At 46.3% G+C, this 23,661-nt stretch overlaps 1 protein-coding gene across 6 annotated transcripts in view; it reads right to left on the bottom strand.

The window, feature by feature from the left end:
* Window positions 1–23,661, bottom strand: part of NDEL1 (nudE neurodevelopment protein 1 like 1) — a 36,994-nt gene that overhangs the window by 10,856 nt on the left and 2,477 nt on the right. For 3 of the 6 annotated variants that reach the window (XM_069951762.1, XM_069951763.1, XM_069951757.1), the window contains exons 1-4: window positions 12,602–12,682; window positions 2,087–2,184; window positions 1,814–1,967; window positions 1,422–1,570 (exon numbers count right to left, since the gene is read on the bottom strand). In XM_069951762.1, the coding sequence (XP_069807863.1) occupies window positions 1,422–1,570; window positions 1,814–1,967; window positions 2,087–2,184; window positions 12,602–12,604 (404 nt within the window). In that variant the 5' untranslated portion in view covers window positions 12,605–12,682. Of the gene's footprint in view, window positions 1–1,421; window positions 1,571–1,813; window positions 1,968–2,086; window positions 2,185–4,674; window positions 4,694–12,601; window positions 12,683–16,718; window positions 16,826–23,661 lie in introns of those variants that run through there. The other 3 variants (XM_069951761.1, XM_069951758.1, XM_069951759.1) reach the window with 3 other exon arrangements.

Here is a 23,661-nt window from a genome sequence, read left to right on the forward strand (position 1 = left end):
CATCATTACGTCTGTCTCTTTGCCTGCATCAACCTGCGAGACGTTGTCTGACCTTTCAGGGTTGATTAAAGAGTTTGTTTTGTTGCTGTATTTAGTGACTGTTCTACAAACCAACACCTGAGGTATGGTCTAATGACAGCCATAACCCTTGAGGCCCCTATAGACATTAGACAAGTATCATCTAAACCTGCAGGTAACAGCCAGGTCAGACAACCACCTAATAAACATGTTGGCCAAAGTACTTGCACCTTGGCAGACGTTGAAGAAAAAGAGGGTTGTTCTCAGGGAGATAGGCTGCTGACGGGTGTCTGCTCAAGCTGATCATTCTTATGTATTTGGGAGGGGGGGGGGGATAAAGACGGCCATCAGGCGAACGAACGTGTGTATAGTTATGTGTGAGTATGTATTGGCTTGTTCAGCTGACAGGTATTCCATCTGATTCCCCATTTTTGGGTGGAAAGAAACACAGAAGATTGTTGGCAGAAAAAGAAGACCACCTGCTCCTCTGCAGACCAGCTCTACTGAAGTGGGAAGAAGAATATAACATGCTGTCAAACTCCACTGGCAGCAGCTTATATCCTGCAGAAACTGAGGATTAGGCATAGAGAAATCCAACATGCTTGACACTTTTTACTTCAACATGGTGGTTTACTTCAACCTTGTGGTTGTCAGATTCTGCCAAAATCAGCATGTGCAACAAAACAAAGATAGCCAAGCTCATGTGGTTGGGAATTGTTCACCCTGCCTGGAGTTCCCATGAACAGTGTCCCCAGATGGAACATCCCTACCCCAAGGTGGGCGGCGGCATCCTGCGCACAGTAACACACCTGTCCTTTGTTCTCTACTTTCCGCCATCCTCTTTACAAGAGTCATTAACCGCACTTGCCGACATTCCCTGAATCACTGACAATTACATCAGTTTTCATGACCCAGTTTGGGTTGCACCCTGGGGCTGGCGGCACAGGGAGGAAGGACGACTACAGTCACTGGGAGACACTTATTAGTCCGTGTTCATGTCACCGCCGAAATGGACCCCTTGAAGAGCCATCGAGGAAAAAAACCTGGAATCTTAAACTGGAACGCAGGACTGCACTCATCCCGATAGCCCAATGACTGGAAGCAGCACAGCTGCTCATTCCCATTTTATGTCATTCACCCAAATTGTTTAAAGAAGTCCTACGAAATAAAAATAAAAAACAGCAAGGGGGGGGGGGGGGGGGGGGACATAGTAATATATACCTACCTATCCTCGCGCCCCCGGAGCACTGCCTGAAAGATACTAGACAAGATACTAGACAGCCACCAGCAGCTCCTGAGGCTGGAACATCATGTACCCTCCTGATGGATTGCCCGCTTATTGGGACACTGCTGAAATCACTGACTGGTTGAGTGGACAATCCATGAGTTCCTCTGTAACTCACCGTTTGGCTCTTTCCAAGTCGTCGTTGGCCTGTTCCAGTTCCCTCACATACTTGTGAAGCTGGTCCTTGATGCTCCGAGCCCGACTTAACTCATCCTCTAAAAGAGACACCTGCTTGTAGCTTTGTGCGTATTGATGCTCCAGTTTCTCCTGTACAGAGCGAGAACAATGATTTGTTTTTAGCTTACAGCAGTGGTCTGCCGTCTATGAATGTACGATACCACAACTACCAGCATATCGAGACCACTGATATAAGGGAGTACTTGGAGCTTTATACTTGTGATGAGTGAAAACTGCCCCATATATACTTGTACATCACAGTCCCCACTCGGTGTATAATATAGTGATACATACTCAATGCAATACAGGGAAAAGGTTAAGTCAGCCTCGCACCTTCAGCGATTCCACCTCGTATTTAAGTCTTTGGTTATCCGCTAGCAAATCTCTGTTCCTCTGCTCGGCCTGCACTAACTGAGTCTCCAGCTCATTCTCCAACTCTCGGCTTCCTTCTTGAAATTCTACCAACTCGTCGCGTGCTTCCTGGTAACTGAGGGTTAAAAAGAAATACAATTGGGAAAAGCTAAAAGCTTTGGCTATCCAGGCATGATGGGAATTGTAGAGAGTCTGCCCCCCTGATGTAGAGAGTGGGGGTCACGCTTCACAAACCTCTGTTTGTATCTCTTGGACAGTTCTCTCCAGTAGACAATTTCTTCCTTCGGGCTTATGAACTCCGGGACTTCTTCATTGTCCATGTTTAGGGAAATCTAAGGAAGGAGAAGAAAAAATTTGTTTTTACTTAGAGAACAGAAGTGTATGAGTGGCGGCAGAATGAGAGCACAATGCAGAACCGCCATGAAGCTCAGGCGGCTTTATCATGTGCAAATAAAGTTTTGCTTCTTTCCCCGTAATGAGAGATTTAGCAGGAAGCCTCTAAGCTGCCGAGGAGCGAATGAATAAGAGTCAGAGCCTATTAGCAATGCCTCCTGGCCCGCAGGCTTACACACCAGACGCCATACCCAGAGAAGATCAAGTGATACTGCCGCCCCCACCTCAGGCGACCCAGACAAGAACAAAACGAGGAAAAAAGAAATCGTATGCCTACAAAGTGTAAATATACAGATTATAAGAAGGCAAGAAGGCTGCTACATCTAGAGCTGGGACAGCTGGCAAGTTATCCCGCTGACCTCTATGTAAGGTCATGTAATGCAATGTTTTAGACAGGCCAGTTTCTATATAGAATCCAGTCTGCACCCCAAGACACTACCGCCATTGTGAAACTACAACTCCCATCATGCTGAAAGTTGTGGTTTTTCAACAGCTGGAGGTCTCTGAGTTGTAGTCTCAGAAGTGCTATGGGCAGCGGTCTCCAACTGGTGGCCCTACAGCTGTCACAAAAGTACGATTCCCAGCATGCAACAGGGGAAGGAAATTATCACGACACACAAGAATGTGGAAGAATACTCTTAAGTCGGTGTTTCTTAACATGTGGCCCACCAGCTGTTGCAAATCTGCAACTCCCAATATACCCAACAGCTTTCAGCTTCCTATGGGGGGAGGGGTATACTGGTGGCAAAATTGGTTCCTTATGCATCCATATTAGTTACACAACTACAACTCCCAACAGGTCCTAAGAGTCAAAGGCCATGACAGCAGTTTGCACAGGTTGGAGAGCTACAGGTTTTTTTGGGGGGGGGAGGCGGGGGAAGGGGTAGAGGGTTTCGAGCTTCATCCCATGTAGCATGTCACATCAACAGTCAGGGCATGCTGGAAGTTGTAGTTTGACAATAGCTGGAACACTGGGATCTCACGGTTTCTGAAATGCTTACAACATTGGCCTCCAACCCGTGCTTCCCCAGCTGCTGCAAGACTACAACTCCCAGCATGCCCACACAACCTCCATGTTTATGAAAACCTTGTGTTTCCCAATATGGGGATCCCCAGCTGTTGCAAAAACTACAGCTCCCAGTTAGGGACCATGGGATAGTCATGTCATCCTTCCCTTGCTACCTTCCTGTAGAATCCATATGATAAAAGTCTATAGTCAGGTGTTCACCACATGGCGATATAGTACCGTCACATGAGGTCTGAATGCTTAGATCACATACAGATACTAGAACCACCAGCAGACAGCCACCACGGCCATTTTCAGGCCACCTCTGGCACGGTCATCATTGTCGTTCAGCTTTCCCAGCAGACGGATAAGACAATGAACTGGCCCTTTCAGGACTCCGGGAAAGCCGGGTGACAACCAGCGGGAGGACTGCTAGAATAAGTGCACAGATCCCTGCAGACGACAGATGAGGACGAGTCAAGGACTTGTATTTACTCCGGATTTTTAGCTCTTAAAGCGGCTTAGCTCTTCTTTCCCCATATTCCCCGGTTTCTGATCTAATAACATTGAAGTGTTCCCATAAATCCCCCCTGGTTCTCTATCTACAGAGATTACAGATTACGCCGGATTCCCCGACGGTTATTACGTCAGGGTAACATTCCTGGAAGTGGGTGAATGGCCGCCGATGACAGAACAATGGAGGAGCACACATTTCCTGACCTTCGGGAGGATTCATGGATGAGGATGATGATGATAGCCGCTTCCTTCATCAACCCCCCCCCCATGTGACATCAGCCTCCAGGAATGCGGACAGGGAAGTCTGATATACTAAGAGACTCGTTCTGTAAACCCGGCCTGATGTCATGCAAGAGCTGGAATCCTACAAGACACAAGAGATAGAAATAACCTAGGAAAAGATGGAACCTGCGGCTCTCCAGCTGTTGCAAAAATACAACGCCCATCATGCCTGGACAGCCAAAGCTTCGCTTCAGCTCTCCAGTCATGATGGGAATTGTAGTTTAGCAACAGCTGGGAGGGCCACAGGTTCCGCTTATCCCCATGGACTAAAGGGCAGCTGCAATGTAAAGCATGGTGAAAGGATAAGACTCCACTACATTATAGGCACTCTTAGCGGTACTAGGGGGGGGGGGGGGGTTGAATACGAGACAAAGACGTTCTCTTATAAGATGAGTTATTAAGCGCTGGTTCTGGCAGAAGGACACAGAGAGAAGAGACGCATCAGTGTTAGGGAACTGGTAACAATCCCGGTATCAACACGAATGGCGACAATAAACAAGGGACTAATGTGCTGTATATACGAGAGCAGCTGCTGTGGTACTACAACCCTCAGCGGGTCCTTACTAATCAAGACACTATGCAATCTGTGCTGTCCCACAGGCATACATCCAGTGCTGTTACATACCCATACATGAGGCTGAAGGATGATGGGACGAGGCTACCACGATGTGTATGAAGATAATACATGCAGGAATACCAGACACTTCTAGGTCTAACAATGATTAATGATGGGGGGAGGGGGCGGACGGCCTGCAGGGGTCCAAGGGGCAAGCGCCAGAGTTTATCAATTAAAGGGACAATGACCCTACTGTCCTGTATTCCTCTTCAAGCTCCGATACCTTCACACGACCTTCAGATTCCACATAGACGTCATGGCGCTTATTCAGGGTCTATTATGAGAAGCCCCTACTTTCTACAGACCCTGCACGGCATGTCACCATCTGCAGAGCGCATCAGAGAGTATCTGTACTGAGCACCGAGGGGAAACTTGTTATTTTAGCTACAAAGCTCAATCCTGACTGTACGTCACCAAGGCCCCCGAGGGCCACACGTCCCCACTGACCTTTTCCAGTCAGGTCCTACTGCAACAAGGAAAGAAAAGATACCTGATAGCCACAGATAAACAGTACGGGTGGTGACGCAGGCGAGGACGTCTTTGAAGTGTGCGGCACCTATGTTAGCATGGGAAGGAGTGTCCGCATAGAGACCATTCACTAAAAACAATCCCAGGACAAACGCCCATTCACACAAGAAGCTTCGGGACCTGATACTCTTGTCCTTATAGAAATTAGACTTCTTTAAAGGCAAGTTCAGACAAGTTAGAGGGAGAGGGGACTACAAGTTTAAGCATGCCCAGCCAGACACTATACGGTCCAGACCAAGTCAAAAAGGAATTTCAGAGTATTGGTTCACATTGAGGAGATCCCACCTGTGTTTATCTTGGGTAAATGAAATATGCAAATTGGCTATCCTCCTGAGGGAAGCAATCCATCTCTTATAAAGATTATATGTTCAATCTACTAAAGATCCGACCAGGGTTCTTCTCCATCATAAAGTACAGAGCAGGACATTGGTTGGCTATAAAGACACCATATGCAAAGCTTAGTTACCAATTCTCATTGAGGAGATACAACTGAGGCAATGCTTTATGGGAAAGTAGTAAATAACTCAGGTCCCCAACTTGCACAAAAAGTGGTCAAAAGTTGCAAAAAATCAAGTCAAGACGGCTGTAGACAATGAGCGGGTGATAAGTAATTTGCAGCCAGTTATCAACCCAGAAGCTGAAGAGTATCAGATTTATCTCCGACCCCCTAATCCTCAAGGTTATGGCCGATTATAGGAAGCAGATGTCCAATAAATCCCCTCCGCACAGACCCTGTAAGAGGAGAATGAATAATCACGCTGTAGACTAGTTCCTGATGTTTAGGGTCAAGAGTAAACAGGAAGGGTGCAGGCCGCAGATTCCCAACCCGGGACACTACAGCTGTTGCAACAGGGCATTCTGGGAGTTGTAGTTTTGCAACAGATGAAGGGCCACGGGTTGAGGATCATTACCCTAGACTAGAGTTTGAAGACTACTATGCCCATGCGTGAAGTCTACCAACCAGAAGACGTAAAGTTTTATCTTTATTAACATCGTATAGGAATATTCTTTTAGCCTTGTTGTTGGGATCACTTCATGGTTCTCACGTTTTGCCCAACAATATTTTGCAAAGTTAAAAGGAACCTGTCACCAAGTATGCCAATACAGGTGCGACGTGCATTCTGCTGCTATGCATCAGAACATGGGTCGTGCACAGTACCAACCGAGCATGCTCGTCTCCATGGATACCTGACCTTCCTGCAGCAAATAGAATGCAACCTGCGCCAGGACCAGCAGACTTTGTGACAAGCAAAAGAGTTAGGTCCCTATTCCACAGTAACGATAATCGGCCGGATTGGCCCCATTTGGCCCGATTCGGCCGATTATCGTTCGGTGAAATAGAGAGAACGATCAGCCGATGATCGTGTCATCGGCTGATCGTTCATTTAGGGCCAGACCTAAAATCATCGTTCCCCCACCGTGCATCGCTACGGTTGAATAGCGGTGCGGGGCGGGCGACCGACGATTTGACCAGCAGCAGCATCATACATTACCTGTCCAGGCCTCTATCTTCAGAATGGCCGGTCAGCTGACGGAGCGCTCAGCCAATCACAGGCCGGGAGGGGGGTTGGGCTGCCCAGGTGATCGCCGATTGTCCGGGCAGCCCATAGGATATAGCAGAGTCTGCTGCCGACGCTCCTATTCAACGGAGCGACGGCAGCAGATCGCTGCTATATCAGTCGCTTGTTTTTCAACATGTTGAAAAACAAGCGACTGCAACGATCAGCCGATATGAACGATGTCGGCTGATCGTTGCACTCTATTCCACGGGACGATTATCGTCTGTAGCGGCCGATAATCGTTTCGTCGAATAGGGCCTTAACAATGGTCTCTCTCTCTCGGGCTCACAGTAATCCTATAAACTGTGGGTGTTATAAACAGAGATTAGTTGGATCCTTCATGCCCAGTTTGTAGGCTTATTGTGAGCCCAAGAGAGGCCATTGTTAGTGTAGGGACCACCTCTCTAGGGTTCACTTTGGAGTTGTGAGATAGTACCCTCTGTTTGATCAAATAGTCTGCTAAAAAAATTTATGGTTCAGTCTACGGTATGTACGGTTAGTCCTAGCACTTGCAGTTGCACTTTCCTGTTTTTGCGTGTATTTTAGCCACGGCAGCGCGCAAACTGCATGGGTCTCCAATCTGCGGCCCTCCAGCTGTTGCAATACTACATTTCCCATCATGCCTGGACAGCCAAATATAAAGCTTTGATGGGAATTGTGGTTTGGAACAGCTGAAGGGCCTCAGTTTGGAGACCCATGGCATAATGTGAGCTGAGGTGCTGGCCAATTTCTGTTAGATGCGATAAACATGTCCTGGGCGATTCCTCTCCCCTAAGTGCAGACATGGATAAAATACAACATCCCAGTAATTGGAGAGTGGTGGAAGATCACTGATGTCCATCGAAGATCAACAAGGAGGGGGCAGAGTGCAAACAGCAAGAAGAAGATATCTCAGAGTAACGCCCCTTAATACACGGGGCGACAGAGAGGAGCAAACAGCACTCACTTGCTCTTCGTTCCCCGCTCACTGCCGCCGCTATTACACGTGGCGGAAGCGAGCGGGTGAGTACAGGGGGGCAGTGTGGTTTCACACGGCTTCTCAAGTTACAAAGTTTACTGCATCAGCTCCTATGCATTCATGCTGTTGCAGACGCTTTGGTCTGAGCGCAATACGTCTAGGTGAGTCCACCCACCTCACTTTTAGCACTGGGCGAACCTGACAAATTGTTCAGGTTCGGCACCGTTCTCAAAACCCCAAACACTCGGCACGTGACTTCTGACGACTGGAGAAGTTAGATGCCACCCTAGGACTGCCAGGAAAACATGGATACAGCCTATGGCTGTATCTATGTTTTCCAGGACAGCCTAGGACCACATCCAGCTTCTCCAGCCGTCAAGAGACACATGCTGGGCTGTTTTAAAGGCGGCTATAAAACAAAGTAAGGACACGACATAGGGTAAAGTAACTTTCAGGCAATAGAAAAAGTGAGTAGTGTTGAGCGAACTTGTCGAACTGTTCGGGATCGGCACTGTTCTCCATACAATGCATAGAGCAGAGCCCCTGTAGCAATAGACATGGAAAAGATTGATACGTAGATCTTGTGACGAATCACCAAAAAAATAAGAAAAACTCCCGATGCAGCAGCTTCTGACATGTGATCCAAACTTCCCCTATGCAATAGCTGGAAGGTAAAAATGTTCAGTTCTCTAAATAGCCATGAATTTATATTCTGAATTAACAGCCATGAAAATACCGCTGGGTGCGTAAAATGGAAAAAAAAAGCATTCACATGGCTCAGAAATCCATTAGGATGAAGGTGGCACATCTAGGGCAGAGTCTAGTACAAAGAGGGCTCTGTGTGAGGTGGGCGGCAGTGCGAGAGTTAATCGAGACCATTGTCGGGTATTCAATGTAGATGTGACCGTCACCCGCACCGCCCGGAGAAAGCCTGAAATCAGATCCCATGCGGTAACCAATTCCCTTACACATGGGGGGGGGGGGGGGGTTGGTTTCTTATAATCTCACCATGAAATATGGATGGTGTCAAAGGTTTTTGTCTCTCAACGACAATGTAAATCTTTGATCCCGTAATTTGAGAACATAGCGTGACTTATGGGACATATAGAATATTTACAGGGAGGAATACCATGATAGCGTCAAGGGCAAAGCCACCATCAATACACCAGAGCTGTAGTTAAGGGGTACCTGGGATTTCCAGCTGTTACAAAACTACAACTCCCAGCATGCCCGCACAGCCGGACCCCCACCCCTCTCCCCATACACATTGCTGCCTTTAATACAGAGGAGGTTCGGGTAAAGAATTTTACACCAATTTTACAACAGGCCTAATGGTGGAAAAGAATGCAGAAGGACCAGTCTTCATTTCCTATAAAGGAGCATTCGCTGCAGGATTATAGGACGACCAAAAAAAAAAAAAAAAAAGTATAAGTGAAATAGCAGAAAGGCACGTGCCCTACATATTACAGAGCCGGCACCTCAATTGCATCACAGCTGGAGAATTTCCACGAGCACGGCCCAGAACTCTGGACTGTCACCTATGACCCGTGTCCACCACAGGAGGAACCTCATTCATTGCATCACCGATCACCATTACATAAATGGTGCTGGGGCTGTGGAGCACCACAATCCTCAGCATACCCCTGCGGAAGCTGTAGTAAAGCAACAAATGGGAGACCCACAAGCTGGAGACCACTGTTCTAATGTCAATGTGAACAGAGCCCGACTTATGGTTTGTTTACACAGACATCCAGGAATGGGTTTGAAAAGAGGAGAAACTCTGTCTTTCCTTGACGACCTGTTCTCAGTCTGTTTCTGTCTTTGGCTTCAATAATCTGTCCGTGTAAATAACAGCGACAGAAGCCACCAGTTTGAAATAGTTCTGAAATGCATTGCCAGATGTTGTCCCCCAACCTCTATTATATATAAAGGAAGAGGGGTCAGTGCTGCAGCATGAAGTTATAGGTACGTGCACACTGCGGAATGGCAATGGATAACCAGACGTACATTCTGCAGCTCACACCCGCTGGCGGACTGAGGCGGGTGCACATGTCTCCACCCGTGCCATAGACTCCATTCTATGCACGGGCGGATTTCTTCATTCGTCAAAAAAACGAACACGTTTATTCTTTAGATGGACAACGGAATCCGCTGTGCATAGAGTCTATAACAGGGGTGGAAACACGCGCGCGCCCGCCTCAGTCCCCCGGCGGGTGCGAGCAGCTTAATGCACAACGGGTTATTTGTCGCCATTTCGCAGTGTGCACATACCCATTCATGCAGGGGACTGATGCTCCGGCGGAGGTGATACAGTAGAAACAATAATCAGTCCGTAAGAAGTGAGGGAGACGTACGTCCAGCAGAAGCCCGGGATAAGACAGGAGGCATAAACACATAAACAAGGGCCAGTCCCTTTACAACGTGTCTAATCTTACACACATCCACATAAAGAGCCTAATGACAGATGTCCCCGGCACATTCTCACCAGTTCCATCCAGTGATCCGAGCAGGATGGCTCAGATACATCGATGTGTGTGATCTATGGAAGATCTACTGGTCATGTCTGCTTACAGGTCTCTCTATGGACTTAGGGTCCTATTCCATGGGCCGAGGAGGGCCCGATCAACGATGTAAACGAGCGCCGATCTGCTAGATCGGCGCTCGTTTACTGGGCCTATTCCACGGCCCGACAATCGTTAGCGAGGGCTGCAGGGACATTGTTACCGATGTCCTTGCAGCATTCATTATCTAGCAGGGCTTCTCCTCCGCTCCGTCTTCCTCCCTGTCTTGCGGCGCAGCATCAGCTTTTGTGCGGTCTGACTGAGCTGTCAGACCGCTCAGCCAATCACTGGCCGCGGTGGTCCCGGCCAGTGATTGGCTGAGCGGTCTGACAGCTCAGTCAGACCGCACAAAAGCTGATGCTGCGCCGCAAGACAGGGAGGAAGACAGAGCGGAGGAGAAGCCCTGCTAGGTAAAGATGCTGCTTCTCAAATCGTCGGTCGCCCGCCCCGCTATTACATGAAGCGATTCGCGGTGGGTGACCTTTGATTTTAGGTTTGGGCCTAAATAAACGATCAGCCGATGACACGATCATCGGCTGATCGTTTTCTTTATTCCACTGAGCGATAATCGGCCAATTATCGCTCCGTGGAATAGGCCCCTTAAGGCCCCGTTGCTGCCGATAATCGTCCCGTGGAATAGAAGGAAACGATCAGCCGACACCGTTCATGTCGGCTGATCGTTGCAGTTGCTTGTTTTTCAATATGTTGAAAAACAAACGACTGATACAGCAACGATCTGCTGCCATCGCTCCGTGGAATAGGAGCATCAGCAGCAGATGCTGCTGTATGCTATTGGCTGCCCGGACGATCTAGCGATCACCCGGGCAGCCCCCCCCCCCCCCCCGGACTCACCCGCTAGCTGCTGCCGTGTGGAATAGCTGAGAGCCCTCGTTTGCTCCTCAAGACGGCCCGTGGAATAGGGGCTTTACACAGAACACGCCTGACCAATCAATCCTGGAAACAGTACCTCACCCCCCCTCATTTAGTGTTCCCCACCATGTGGCCCTCCAGGTTGTTCTAAGTTCTGAACCAGTATCAACCCAAAGGAGGCTGAAGCTTGTCAAGGCATGCTAGGAGTTGTAGTTCTACAACCATTATGGACAGCTCGTAAGGAAACAGTTTTGCAACCATTACGGATCTGTGGGAGACCAAAGAGTGACGGGGGACAACTTGTAGTTTTTGTCACCATTGTGGAACCATTGAATACTGTCAAGGCATGATTGGAAGCATCATGTGAATGATGGGACTCATGCTGGATGTACATAACACTATTACGTTTGTAAGCCAGTATGGACCTGGTATAGCGGCACACAGATTGGCAGGCATTATATGGTGTATTCTCCCTCCGACAGGTCTCTATCATACAGATCTATAACAGCAGTGTGTATACAGCTCCATGCGCGCTTCAGTATTTCTGTAAAGTTAGAAAACCAAGCAGTATTTCCATTTTCTAAAGTGATTCTATATCCTTCGGACATGAGATTATAAACAGACTGATCCTGAGAATGAAGGGCAGCAGCTCGGGTGTACCTTTATACCCATTGCCCTTCCCCGCCTAGTGGTGCCTCACTGTGCCCTCCAGCTATGGCAAAACTACAACTCCCATCATGCCTGGACAGCAAAAGCTTTAGCTATCCAAGCATGATGGGGACTGCAGTTTTGCCACAGATTTCCCATCTCTGATCTACAGAATTAAGCAAGATGGTAATGATATAAGATTGCGCTAATGTCAATAAGATATAGGAATGCCACATAGACGCATAGTCACATAACACCATAAACCGTCACTTATAGGGGATCAATCCATACATATAGTAATCTGAGCAGAGAAGACGATCAATAATCACATATGGCTCCAACCAGTCATTGATAAAACCACAAAGGGCAATGATCCGCCACCATACCAACAGGAGATCACACCAAGGGAGTGTCCTATAAAGAGGTACGTCTGTGTACAACACCCTGCTAGGACCCCTGAGTAAACATCATAAATCCCAGCAACATTTCACAGCCAAACCACAGACTTAACTGCTTCCCAGTGACTCACGAGAATCCGCACATAGTGGAGAGTGAGAAATGCCAGCGATGAAGAGTTCACCCCAGAGATCAGCAAAAGCCATAAAGGAAGCGGCCGAGGAGCGATGGATGGATCCCTGTGTCCTCAGGATAACCGGGATGAGCTCACAACCATATACCGGGAATACACAGCAATTCCTAGAAGTCGGGGGGACGTGGCGAGGGGTTTAAAGGGATCCTGAGAATCCGCTCCTGGTGTCCACACACTAATCCCATCCACATAAGACCCCTAGCAAGGAGCGAGTGGCACATACCATGCTACCCCGGCGTCTGCACACACAGGCGAGCACTGGGGATCAGACGTGTCAGCTTACAGCTATGGCCACAGACACAACACAGGCGCTGAGTGATTCCACGCCCGGCCAATCACAGCGGAGGAAGACAACACCCTCCCAGGGACAGGCAGCCAATCAGTGACGAACAGGGGTGGGAAGAGGGTGACAGCTTTCGGATAAACTCACCCCCCCCTCCTCCTCTTGAGGTACAAACATAACAGGTGACAATGAGAGCTTAGGTGCCCAACGCTTTACTCTGCGCCCGCTGCACCGCTAATGGAGGATTTATCAGGCGGGGTTCACTATTTCTTATCATGGCGTGACAAAGCAAGGGGAGTGGGCTGCAAAAGCATCATGTCATTTTCTACAATGAAGGCTGCTAGGGCATGATGGGAGTTGTAGTTTTGCAACTAATATGGACCCATAGAGAAGCTTTCTAACTAGTAGAGATCCATAGGAAGACAAAGGTTGTCAGGACATGATGGGAGTTGTAGTTTTACAATCGATGGAGAGCCGCAGGTTGGCGCTCTATGCTCTAAGGGTCCATTTACACAGAAAGATTGTCTGACAGATTATCTGCCAAAGATTTGAGGCCAAAGCCAGGAATGGATGTGAAAAGAGGAGAAATCTCAGACTTTTCTTTATGACCTTATCTCTGTTTATAATCCGTTCCTGGCTTTGGCTTCAAATCTTTGGCAGATAATCTGTCAGACAATCTTTCTGTGTAAATGGACCCTTAGTCACAAGTGTCAAACCTGTGGTCCTCCAGCTGTTACACAACTACAATTCCCATCATGGCTGGACAGCCGAAGCTTTAACTATCCAGGCATGATGGGAATTGTAGTTTTGCAACAGCTGTGACCATGAAGTGTTCATGATGCTGTAACCCCAACCTGCGGCTCTCCGGCTATTGCAAAACTATAACTCCCATCATTCCCTGAACACCTCTGCGTTTGTGATGCTGTACCACATCCTCCAACCTGGGGCTTTCCAGCTACTGCAAAACTACAACTCCCATCATGCCCTGACAGCCTTCTGCTTCTTGTCCCCATATTGGTTGCAATACTACAACCAGCACGGGCCCATAGGAGGCCAAAGGCTATAAGTGCATGATGGGAGTTTCGATTTGCACCCAGATGAGGCTGAATGCATAATGGAAACCACAGATGGAGGAACACCACTTTAATGTATCTGATCCTAAAAGCTAGATGAAACTAAGTATCAATGACCTAACACTGCAGCAGATACAACGGCCACAGAGAAGCCTGCAGCATCACTATAACCGCAGCTATATACAGGCTGGCACACCAGCTCTCCTCCGCCACCTGCCATGACATCAGCAGATACAGACGGTATACATGAAGGATCATCCCCCCATCATCCTGTGTTATATAGCAGCGGGCACATAGGCCTCCAATGACTGATACCAGCACCCAGGCCCAGATATAGCTGCATTACAAGACACAACGACAAGAATTAGTGATCATCCAGCAGGTTCCGGATCACTGCTCATCACATATGATGGGCACAGGGGGTGGCATCATTCATCCCTACTAAGAGTACCAAGGCTCAAAAGGCAGGGATGGGGAACCTGTGGCCCTCCAGCTGTTGCAAAACTACAATTCTCATCATGCCTGGGCAGCCAAAGCTAAAGCTTGATGGGAATTGTAGTTTTGCAACGGAGTTCTCTCTTCACCCCTTTCCCCCACAGATACATATAGAGCAGTGTTCTCCAACATGAGGCTATACATCAAAACTCCCATCATGCCTGGCTGTCTGACTATGATGGGAGTTGTAGTTGGGCTTTATGACCTGTGACACTGAGCCCCCTCCATCACCCCTAGTCCAGACCTCAGTCATATCCCTTTAAATCTTGGACGCTCCCTGTCCCCCCAAGTCTTAGCTTCCACATTATCCCCCAAAATGTCATCCCCCAATCCAAGCCTCAATGATCCAGTCCCCTCCCTGCACTACGTCTATGCTCCCCAATATCTCAGCCCCCTCCCTGCACTACGTCTACGCTCCCCAATATCTCAGCCCCCTCCCTGCACTACATCTATGCTCCCCAATCTCAGCCCCCTCCCTGCACTACGTCTACGCTCCCCAATCTCAGCCCCCTCCCTGCACTACGTCTATGTTCCCTTATGTCTCCCCCACCTCCTTGCACTACGTCTATGCTCCCCAATCTCAGCCCCCTCCCTGCACTACGCCTATGCTCCCCAATATCTCAGCCCCCTCCCTGCACTACGTCTATGCTCCCCAATATCTCAGCCCACTCCCTGCGCTAAGTCTATGCTCCCCAATATCTCAGCCCCCTCCCTGCAGTACACCTATGCTCCCCAATATTTCAGCCCCCTCCCTGCACTACGTCTATGCTCCCCAATATCTCAGCCCCCTCCCTGCACTACGTCTATGCTCCCCAATATCTCTGCCCCCTCCCTGAACTACATCTATGCTCCCCAATATCTCAGCCCCCTCCCTGCACTACGTCTATGCTCCCCAATATCTCTGCCCCCTCCCTGAACTACATCTATGCTCCCCAATATCTCCCCCACCTTCCTGCACTACGTCTATGCTCCCCAATATCTCAGCCCTCTTCCTGCACTACGTCTATGCTCCCCAATATCTCAGCCCCCTCCCTGCACTACGCCTATGCTCCCCAATATCTCAGCCCTCTTCCTGCACTACGTCTATGCTCCCCAATATCTCCTGCACTACGTCTATGCTCCCCAATATCTCAGCCCCCTCCCTGCACTACGTCTATGCTCCCCAATATCTCCCCCACCTCCCTGCACTACGTCTATGCTCCCCAATATCTCAGCCCCCTCCCTGCACTACGTCTATGCTCCCCAATATCTCCCCCACCTCCCTGCACTACGTCTATGCTCCCCAATATCTCAGCCCCCTCCCTGAGCTACGTCTATGCTCCCAATATCTCAGCCCCCTCCCCGCACTACGTCTATGCTCCCCAATATCTTAGCCCCCTCCCTGCGCTACGTCTATGCTCCCCAATATCTCTGCCCCCTCCCTGAGCTACGTCTATGCTCCCCAATATCTCAGCCCCCTCCCTGCAGTACACCTATGCTCCCCAATATCTCTGCCCCCTCCCTGCACTACGTCTATGCTCTCCAATATCTCAGCCCCCTCCCTGCACTACGTCTATGCTCCCCAATATCTCAGCCCCCTCCCTGCAGTACACCTATGCTCCCCAATATCTCAGCCCCCTCCCTGCACTACGTCTATGCTCCCCAATATCTCAGCCCCCTCCCTGCAGTACACCTATGCTCCCCAATATCTCAGCCCCCTCCCTGCACTACGTCTATGCTCTCCAATATCTCAGCCCCCTCCCCGCACTACGTCTATGCTCCCCAATATCTCAGCCCCCTCCCTGCACTACGTCTATGCTCCCCAATATCTCAGCCCCCTCCCTGCACTACGTCTATGCTCCCCAATATCTCAGCCCCCTCCCTGCACTACGTCTATGCTCCCCAATATCTCTGCCCCCTCCCTGAGCTACGTCTATGCTCCCCAATATCTCAGCCCCCTCCCTGCGCTACGTCTATGCTCCCCAATATCTCAGCCCCCTCCCTGCACTACGTCTATGCTCCCCAATATCTTAGCCCCCTCCCTGCACTACGTCTATGCTCCCCAATATCTCAGCCCCCTCCCTGCACTACGTCTATGCTCCCTTATGAACCCCAATATCTCCATACCGACCCCCAAATCTAATCTGCCCCCCAGTTTAGTCACCATTACCCCAACTCAGCCCTCCCTGCCCCCTTAGTCTTAGCTACCACCATGTCCCCCTAAATCCCATCACCCCACCTGTCTCCCCCTTTCTGCACCCCAATAAAGGCTTCCCCCCCCTGTACCCCCATATCTGACCCCCATCCCCCCATCCCCCCTTCTATCCTGCCCCTAAATCCTATGCCCTTCCATTAACCCTATACTAAGCCTCCACTACCTCGGCCTCCACACGGTGCCCACAAATCACAGCCCCCACCTCACACCCTCCCCCCGTCAGCAGCAGGTCCCAGCCCCTCCCTGTCCCGGTGTCACACACCCTCCCGCCCCCATCCTCCCGTACCCCCCTTACCCCGTCACGGCCCCGGCTCTCCCGCTGTCCCCGGCCCGGTAGCTGCTGGGCGACGGTTTCCGGCAGACACGCAGCGTCCTACGTCACCGGCAGCCAATGGGCGTGGTTTTGCTTCCAGCAAAAGGTAGAAAAGGAGCGCCCCGCCCACCGTCACGTGACGCTCTCCCAGCTGACGCCCTGTCAATCATCCCTATGTATGGTATGTACAGCTGCAGGCAGAACTACAACCCCCAGCATCCCCAGCAGTATGCAGCTGCACTGGGTCACTAGGTGACACGGACAGATTAATGGGCCAGTGGCTCTTCAAACTGTCATCAGGCCTGGACAGCTGGAAAGAGAGGATGAACCAGACAGATAAACTGAAGGTTGTCAGAGCATGCTGGGAGTTGTAGTAGCTGTGCATCGGCTGGAGGCTGGGGACTGGCGGGTTATAGCATCACAAGCACAAAGATTATTAGAGCATGATGGGACTTGTAGTTCTGCAACAGCTGGAGACCCATAGATAACACTGGTGTAGGCTATAGCTTGGAATATTTAAAGGGATAGTTCAGCAAAAAAACAAAACAACTTTTAAATCGAATGGTGCCAGAAACAGTCAGAGAATTGTTATTTGTATTTGTCTCTAAAAAAAATCTCCAGGACTTATCAGCTGCTGTATGTCCTGCAGAAAGTGGTGTATTCTCTCCAGTCTGACACAGTGCTCTCTGCTGCCATCTCTGTCCATGTCAGGAACTGCCCAGAGCAGCAGCAAATCCCCATAGAAAACCTCTGCTGCTCTGGACAGTTCCTGACATGGACAGAGGTGGCAGTAGAGAGCACTGTGTCAGACTGGAAAGAATACACCACTTACCGCAGGACATACAGCAGCTGATAAGTACTTGAAGACTGGCGATTTTTTAATAAAAGTTAATTTCTAGCAAATCTCCCACACCAGTTGATTTGAAAGACGTGCCCCTTTAACTGCACTGATACATTGTAGCAAACCATCAGACAGGAGACAGATTATGCTGCTAATTATTGAATACAGATGTTCCGAACCCTCAGACAATTATTATTTAACCTTGAAGGCGACATCTTTGCCCTTGCCCCAGTGTAGGGTCATATAGTATATTCCTTCTCCTATAGTCCGGCATGTTCTTCTCCCCCCTGGAGGACTGAGCCAAGGCTTTGGAGGAATAGATCACTACTCCATACACACACCCCACCACATGAATAAAACATGGTGCCGCATTCATTGTTACCCATTGCCCGTGGCCTGATCTTGCTGGCGCACCGACAAGGGAGTGAGTCATGAGCGGTGAAATGATATCGTCACTTTATCTGTCATATGATGCCGCCCGCCACCGTCAGCACAGGAATGAGGAACAAGCCTTAAAGGGAAAGTCCATCAAAATAAGTGAAAAACACTTCATGCATCCGCAATCAGATCCATAGATATATATATAGCTGAGTGGGGATCAGGTTATGGTATCTGTCTGTACATTCCCTCTCGCCTCAGGAAACAGCGCAGATTACACATTCTACATATCATGGAAGTTTCTCTTTCCTGTGCACATCACTCCCCCAGCAGGATAAAGTATATTGTATCCTCTATAGGGCGGTAGAATACTGACTACTGTACTAAGGTTATTATTTACTTAGAAAAGTTTTTGTCAACAACACCACCCCTATGCACAAGACTATATCTACTATGATACTGCCCCCTACATACAAGAATATAACTACTATAATACTGCTCCTATATACAGGAATATAACTACTATAATACTGCCCCCTATGCACAAGACTATATCTACTATGATACTGCCCCCTACATACAAGAATATAACTACTATAATACTGCTCCTATATACAGGAATATAACTACTATAATACTGCTCCCTACATACAAGAATATAACTACTATAATACTGCTCCTATATACAGGAATATAACTACTATAATACTGCCCCCTATGCACAAGACTATATCTACTATGATACTGCCCCCTACATACAAGAATATAACTACTATAATACTGCTCCCTATATACAGAAATATAACTACTATAATACTGCTCCTATATACAAGAATATAACCACTATAATACTGCTTCCTATATACAGGAATATAACTACTATAATACTGCCCCCTATATACAAGAATACAACTACTATAATACTGCTCCTATATACAAGAATATAACTACTATAATACTGCTCCTATATACAAGAATAAAACTACTATAATACTGCCCCCTATATACAAGAATATAACTACTATAATACTTCTCCTATATACAGGAATATAACTACTATAATACTGCCCCTATATACAAGAATATAACTACTATAATACTGCTCCTATATACAGGGATATAACTACTATAATACTGCCTCCTATATACAGGAATATAACTACTATAATACTGCCCCCTATATACAAGAATATAACTAATATAATACTGCCTCCTATATACCAGAATATAACTACTATAATACTGATCCTTTATACAGGAATATATCTACTATAATACTGCTCCTATATACAAGAACATAACTACTATAATACTGCTCTCATATACAGGAATATAACTACTATAATACTGCTCCTATATACAAGAATATAACTACTATAATACTGCTCCTATATACAAGAATATAACTACTATAATACTGCCCCTATATACAGGAATATAACTACTATAATACTGCTCTCATATACAGGAATATAACTACTATAATACTGCTCCTTTATACAAGAACATAACTACTATAATACTGCTCCTATATACAAGAATAGAACTACTATAATACTGCTCCTTTATACAAGAAAATAACTACTATAATACTGCTCCTATATACAGGAATATAACTACTATAATACTGCCCCTATATACAAGAATAGAACTACTATAATACTGCTCCTATGTACAAGAATATAACTACTATAATACTGCTCCTATATACAAGAATATAACTACTATAATACTGCCCCTATATACAAGAATAGAACTACTATAATACTGCTCCTATATACAAGAATATAACTACTATAATACTGCTTCTTTATACAAGAACATAACTACTATAATACTGCTCCTATATACAGGAATATAACTACTATAATACTGCCCCTATATACAAGAATAGAACTACTATAATACTGCTCCTATGTACAAGAATATAACTACTATAATACTGCTCCTATATACAAGAATATAACTACTATAATACTGCCCCTATATACAAGAATAGAACTACTATAATACTGCTCCTATATACAAGAATATAACTACTATAATACTGCTCCTCCTATATACAGGAATATAACTACTATAATACTGCCCCTATATACAAGAATATAACTACTATAATAGTGCTCCTATATACAAGAATATAACTACTATAATACTGCTCCCTATATACAGGAATATAACTACTATAATACTGCTTCTATATACAGGAATATAACTACTATAATACTTCCCCTATATACAGGAATATAACTACTATAATACTGCTACCTGTATACAAGAATATAACTACTATATACACTGATGGGACGGGTTAGCGTTGGGTCACAGTGTGCGGGTAGAATGGCCCTCAGTGGGGGAAGTGATTCGGTAGGAAGAGTTATCGCTGCTTCTGGGTGAATCACAGGAAATCTATAGACAGGAAGTAGATGAAGCAAATGTTTTTCTGTCAAAAATAGCAGCCGTCTCCTTCCTGTGATGTGAGAGCGCTGGAATCCGGTGGCTTCAGATTGTACGGCCATAAACTAGTCACATTATAGATAAAATTACAGGAACTCTCCAGGAATTTTACTTCCCCGATCAGCATCATGAAGGGGGAGCGACTGCTGGAGATCCATTGTGGTCACTTCTAATTATTCTAATTCTGGAAATCAGAATTCTGTATTTTTTTCAACCAAAACCAGGAGTCGGTTGAAAACACAGAAACTGCAAATCTTAATAGTTTTTTACTATGGGTTCCACTCCTGGTTTTGGATACAAATACTGACAAATACTATCAATTTGGTAATGGAGAACCCTTAATCTATGTACACAGTGACCCCCACAGCAGAATAGTGAGTGCAGCTCTGGAGGACAATACACAATGTAACTCAGGAACAGTGCAGGATCAGTAATGTAATGTATGTACACAGTGACCCCACCAGCAGAATAGTGATCTCAGCTCTGGGGTATAATACAGGATTTAACTCAGGATCAGTCCAGGATAAATACTGTAATGTATGGACACAGTGACCCCACCAGCAGAATAGTGAGTGCAGCTCTGAAGTATAATGCAGGATGTAACTCAGGATCAGTAATGTAATGTATGTACACAGTGACCCCACCAGCAGAATAGTGATCACAGCTCTGCAGTATGACACAGGATGTACTGTATAATTACAAACAATATCATTTATTGTAATATACTACTTCTAGATGTTATGTACATTAATTCTACAGTATAAAAATTGTGTCCAGAGATAGAAATTCCCTTTAAAAAGTTTATTTTCACATGTCACAGAAAGCAGGCCCCAGTGATCCGGGAGGGGCCATGTGTTTGGCTTTTTATTATCTTGTCTGCTGGGGAGAGGTTAAATGGGCCAGCTCTTCCACTTCATTATGTCACATGTTGTACGTCTTCCTCAATAGTCGTCCCATTCAGCCTCCTCTTGTAGGAGCACAGAGGCCTGTCTGGGATGAATTCCCCTATTATACCAGACTTTTGTTACAGGCTCCCTGAGAACCGAGGTGGAAATAAAGCATTCTGGGAGGGAGAGTCCCGGCACATCCCGACTCAGGCGTGGGAAAAAGGGCGAGTCCTGGGCCGCACACATAAGCCTATTATCCCGAGAGGCCGCACTCCCGAGCCTGGGCTCCAGCTCCAAACAGATGACTTTCAGACCAGAGTCTGGAGGCCACATGGGACAAAAAAGTTTTGCGAAATTTGAAAAATAAAAATTTGAAAATTTTTTAGGAAGTAACAGAAAGCAGATAAGAAGCCGTATAGGGGCACTGACTAGAGCTTGATCCAACCTGCAATGACTCATCTTATGTTAAAAGTTGTGACTTTTGTAAAGTTTTAAAATTTTGATTGTTAAATCCAACACCTGTTATGTGTTTTACTATATAGCAGGGGTAGGGAACCTTGGCTCTCCAGATGTTGAAAAACTACAACTGGACCAGGCATGATGGGAGTTGTAGTTTTGCAACAGCTGGAGGGCCAAGGTTCCCTACCCCTGCTATATAGGCTTATTCCATCCAGTAGTCAGAATTCTTGTCTTGTCTATGAGTCCTCCTACCTGTTTCTCACCATCTCCTCTGGGGAATCAGGGATCAGACAAGTGGAATTTTTTTCTTTCTTTTTGTTAGATGATCATTGCCCATACATATATACTTTTCTATATGAAGATATTGAGAGTACTCTGTAGAATGCTTTGCCCGGAGTCCCCCATACACTTCCATCCAGCCATGGGAAGATGCCTGCTACTTTCTCCCATAATCCTCATGTACATAAGATTACAAATTAGAATGTTAGAATATTCATGTGTTCATTAATCAATGGAAAGTTTCCCCAAAAGAGCAGCTCTTGCCCCCCCATGAGTCTGCATTCACACTCCTCCTCAGTGACCACCATTAATTCAGGTCACAGATCAGTTTTCATTCTGTTTGGGAATTACCATCTGACGGAAGATCTTTTGTGTGGAGCGTCATGTTTGGGAGCGAAGCTCTAAGACGTTCATGGAGCCTGAAAGAAAGAACTGTCCCTTTAAAAAACACCCCAGCCTCTGGTCCCTTTAAAGACTTTATTCCATGGGATTTGTCATTCTGTTTGTTTTCTGGGTCCCTCATCACCTGCTGCGTTATGTAAGACGTTTACTGATGTCGTAATCTTATTATTATTGTGTCTTATTGACAAAGGCCCTTTTCTGAATTCCTCTACCAGGTCCCCTACCATTATTACTTCATCCAGGAACAAAGGTACTATAATACTTCTCTTCTATGTACAGGAATATAACTACTATAATACTGCCCCCTATATACAAGAATATAACTACTATAATGCTGCTCCTATATACAGGAATATAACTACTATAATACTGCTCCTATATACAGGAATATAACTACTATAATACAGCTCCTATATACAGTGATATAACTACTATAACACTGCTCCTATATACAAGAATATAACTACTATAATACTGCTCCTATATACAGGAATATAACTACTATAATACTGCTCCCTATATACAAGAATATAACTACTATAACATTGTTCCTATATACAGGAATATAACTACTATAATACTGCTCCTATATACAGGAATATAACTACTATAATACTGCTCCTATATACAGGAATATAACTACTATAATACTGCTCCTATATACAAGAATATAACTACTATAATACTGCTCCTATATACAAGAATATAACTACTATAATACTGCTCCTATATACAAAATACTGCTCCTATATACAAGAATATAACTACTATAATACTGCTCCTATATACAAGAATATAACTACTATAATACTGCTCCTATATAAAAGAATATAACTACTATAATACTGCTACTGTATACAAGAATATAACTACTATAATACTGCTACTGTATACAAGAATATAACTACTATAATACTGCTCCTATATAAAAGAATATAACTACTATAATACTGCTACTGTATACAAGAGTAAATAAGTTATAAAACACAACTCTTACTTCTCCTATACTACTACTATATAATACAGGTGTGTCCAGTGACGTGTGGCGACGCTCACTCTATGACTGTATGTTTCCTCACTGATTCCTCCATATTCCTCAGTGTTTCTGGTCAGTGAGCGGTGACATCATCACCCTGACTAGTCGCACCCTCTCCATGAAAGTAACCCCACACCCTACTTGTACTGTGGGAGAGTGCTGGTGTGTCTGTTTCCATGGTAACCA

This window comes from Dendropsophus ebraccatus, chromosome 14 (assembly GCF_027789765.1).
Source record: "Dendropsophus ebraccatus isolate aDenEbr1 chromosome 14, aDenEbr1.pat, whole genome shotgun sequence".
NCBI lineage: Eukaryota > Metazoa > Chordata > Amphibia > Anura > Hylidae > Dendropsophus > Dendropsophus ebraccatus.